At 40.1% G+C, this 3,840-nt stretch overlaps 1 protein-coding gene across 2 annotated transcripts in view; it reads left to right on the forward strand.

The window, feature by feature from the left end:
- Positions 1 to 3,840, forward strand: part of LOC106874803 (coiled-coil domain-containing protein 113) — a 22,551-nt gene that overhangs the window by 8,540 nt on the left and 10,171 nt on the right. For both annotated transcript variants that reach the window (XM_014922659.2, XM_052973975.1), the window contains exon 2: positions 3,323 to 3,617. In XM_014922659.2, the coding sequence (XP_014778145.1) occupies positions 3,323 to 3,617 (295 nt within the window). The remainder of the gene's footprint in view (positions 1 to 3,322; positions 3,618 to 3,840) is intronic.

The following is a 3,840-nucleotide window of genomic DNA, read 5'->3' on the forward strand; positions in this document are numbered from 1 at the left end:
CCCACAACCACCTGGCGTCTTTCTTGTTTCTTTGTCACTCTGACATATATTAATGTTTCTTAATATTTTCCTCCCTATAAACACATTGGTGGTCCATTGTGGCTTGCAAGAAACAACAGCAAAAACAATTTCCTATTTAAATCTTTAACCCCACCCACATCAAGTGAGTCCATGTGTGCATGCGCGCGCGTGTGTGTGTGTAACAATATACATATATTGGGTTGTCCGGAAAGTTCATGCCAATTTTCCAAAAGGTTCTTCTCATTCAATTCACGTGGTACCCAAACATCGTAGTGATTTGTGTACCCAAGCTTTACCAGGTGCTCATGAACAACGGATTTTGATAGGTTGAGGCTTTCTGCCAATTCTCGGGTTGTGCAATGTGGGTTATTCTCAATTAATAACTTGATTTGTTTACGTACCACCAGCATGGATACCAATTCACGTGACACTGGTATCTGCTATGACTGCAATTTTGCTCGGCTTGGTAGGTCTTCATCTCAAGCATGACATAATGCCAAAGGTCCTCCATGAGGCCCAACGTTCAAAAGATGTTCTCTATGTGTCACCTGCACAGGTGCACTTGGCTTGACGGGTCCTCTAAAGCACAGCACATCGCCAAAAGGTCTCGGTCACCAGTCATTGCTTCTGTGTGGCCCCCAAGTTTGAAGATCATGCTTCACCACCTCTATGACAGATTCCCACAGTTAGAGATCAGCACTTCTTTACACACCTGTCCTCCTCCATATGCATCACATGACCATACCAGCACAGTCATCTCTCTTGCACACCACGTCTGATTCTTCTTATGCCTAATTTTTCTCTCAAGATGCTTACACTCTGTCGAACATGCACATCCAGCAAAGCATACTTGCTTTATTTCTTTCAAGCCTATGCATGTCCTTGCGTGTCATAGCCCATGTTTCACTGCCATGCAGCATAGCTGTTCACACACGGTTACATACAGACATCCCCCCACATACATATACACACATGTGTCTATGTGCATATGTTATGTGACAGTAAGATAAGGTCAATCATTTTTCATTTGTTTATCAGTTTCAAGGTTTAAAGAATTCAACTACTACTGTTACCTGGCACATCAGGTATGAATACAATAAAAAAATATGATGTTCGTCTATGGTGGTCCATGTGTCATGTAACAGTGCAACTGTCGTAGCTTCATGTTGAGCAATATATTCTTCTTCATCACCATCATCATTATCACCATGAAGTCATCACTGCATTTGAAAGAGCTGGATTTTGTTTATCAAAACTTACCCAATTAGAAAACAAACAGTCCAGGTTCAAACTGGAGATGAGACCTTATAACAAGCCTAAAATTTATAAATTCAGTTTTTTGAGCAATATTAGTTCAGCTGAATGCCAATCATACATGGTGATGACCACCACATCACTCCACTGACACATACATTTAAACAGTTTCCATTTTATAAATTCCATTCTCTCTTTCGCTTCCTTTTTTTCCACTGGGGAAACTCGTGTTTTCCATGCTGGCATGGGTTGTATGGTTTGATAGGAGCTAGGACGCCAGAGAACTGCAATGGGCTCTGATGTCTGCTTTGGCATGATTTCTACAATTAGATGTCATTTCTGAATATCAACCATTTCACCCAGAGTGGAACTGGGTGCTTTTTTGTGTGGCACTGTCACCATTGAGTTCACCAAGTAACTTGCAAGACAAGATCTCTTCAACTGAGGGTATCGGGGAGTAGTACTGTGGAAGGTGGCTATCTGCCAGGTGTGAAGAGGTTGAAGTGTGATATAGGAGCTGAAACAGGTGTGTTGCATTAGGGGGCAGGGAGGATACATAGCTCCCCCAGTGGAAAAAGAGGAAGAGAAAGAGAGAATGGAATTTGTAAGATGGAAACTGTTTAAATGTATGTGTCAGTAGAGTGATGTGGTGGTCATCACTGTGTATGACTGGTATTCAGCTGAACTAATATTGCTCAAAAAACTAAATTCATAAATTTTAGGCTTGTTATAAGGTCTCATCTCCAGTTTGAACCTGGACTGTTTGTTTTCTAATTGCGTAAGTTTTGATAAACAAAATCCAGCTCTTTCAAATGCAGTGATGACTTCATGAAAAATATTTAGCACTGATAACTGACAATCTCATTTTCATTGAGTGATATCTGCAAAAATGCTGACAAATCAAAAATTGTTAATTGCAAGTTAGACTTTGATTTTTTGGTGTTTATATAAAGAGAAAAGAGGAAGGCAGACAAATGGTTTCTTTGTTACAGAAAGAGAAGGAAAAGTTGCTGACAGACTAGAGAGATTTGAACACAGCCATGTTACATCTGGCACACTCAACGATCAGCCAGTCTGAACAACCAAATCTGTTACTAATCTAAAAATGGCAAGGGACACATGTACTCATTCTTCCAAGCTCTATTTCTCTGCACCCAATTGCATTAGCTGTACAACCAAACCAGGGCCTCACGGAAGCCAAGTGATTGAGCTCCTTTTGAGTGTTGGGCCTTACAGAAGCAATGACCGAAACCTTTGGCATTATGTCATACTTGAGAAGAAGACCCATCAAGCCAAGGAAAATTGCAGTCATTCTGAGCCAAACTGCACCCCTCTTCATAGGTGACACCTATCTCGGTCAAGTCTTCCCACAGTCTCTTGCCTCATCTTCACTGGCCATCCTCTTTTTCTCCTGTCCACTTGATGGCTGCCCTTGTGGCCAAGCAGCTTCCTTCTCTGCATCTGGCCATGTGATATTGGCCAAGCAGCTCTTTTCATGATTGTTTGTTTGTGATGTGGTCATGGCAGATTATTTTCAGGATATTTCTTAGGCACCAGGAATGAAAAGCATTCACAATGTTGCAGATTCTCTCCCTTTGCCTCTATGTTTTACTTGCGTTCAATGCTGTAGGAATAACATCATCATCATCATCATTTAACGTCCGCTTTCCATGCTAGCATGGGTTGGACGATTTGACTGAGGACTGGTGAAACCAGATGGCTACACCAGGCTCCAATCTGATTTGGCAGAGTTTCTACAGCTGGATGCCCTTCCTAACGCCAACGGCTGTGCTCGAAATGGTGTATTTTATGTGCCACCTGCACAGGAGATGCATATAGATGAAGTTCAATCCCTTGGTGTCTGAAAGAGAATCACCAAATAAGTCTCAATCATTGGACAACTGCCATCATTCTGCCACATCTAATCTTGATCTCAGTTTCCGCCTAGGTACATAATGAACCGGAAAATTGAATATTTTGTCCAGTAAAATTAAACAATAAAAAAAACAGAAATTATTATGATTTTATTCTCATTCTTTAATTTTAGAGAAAAAAATGTTGTGCTTGAAATTGAAACCAAAATGTTTGAAGATTTTTATGAAAAGCAAGACCTCAATTCGGTGATGTTAAACGCATCAAATAACACATCTTCATTTGGATCAACTGGAGAGATTTCTCGACCAATTGGCAGAAAACGAAGCAAAGTTCGTAACACAATTGATCGTACACTACGCTTAACGACAAACCAAAAATGTGACATTGCACAGAAGACTGTTGAAAAACTGAAAACTGAAATAAAGAAATCTACAGATGAAGCTGAAAAAGTGGTCGATACGTATAAAGTGAGTTTGTTATAATTATTTGGGATTTTCTGTTTCTCTATAAAATTGTCTCAGTGATTTTTAAAAAAATTCTGCAGGTATGGCTGCGTGATAAAGAAGGTTGTTGAGATGTTATCTCAGAACAAATACTGCAGGAACTGGTCTATTGACAGTATGATACGTAGATGGCTATTTTAATTAATAACTGCCTCAGTTGCATATCTGAGCTATATATATACATGTA

Source organism: Octopus bimaculoides, chromosome 17 (genome assembly GCF_001194135.2).
Source record: "Octopus bimaculoides isolate UCB-OBI-ISO-001 chromosome 17, ASM119413v2, whole genome shotgun sequence".
Lineage (NCBI taxonomy): Eukaryota > Metazoa > Mollusca > Cephalopoda > Octopoda > Octopodidae > Octopus > Octopus bimaculoides.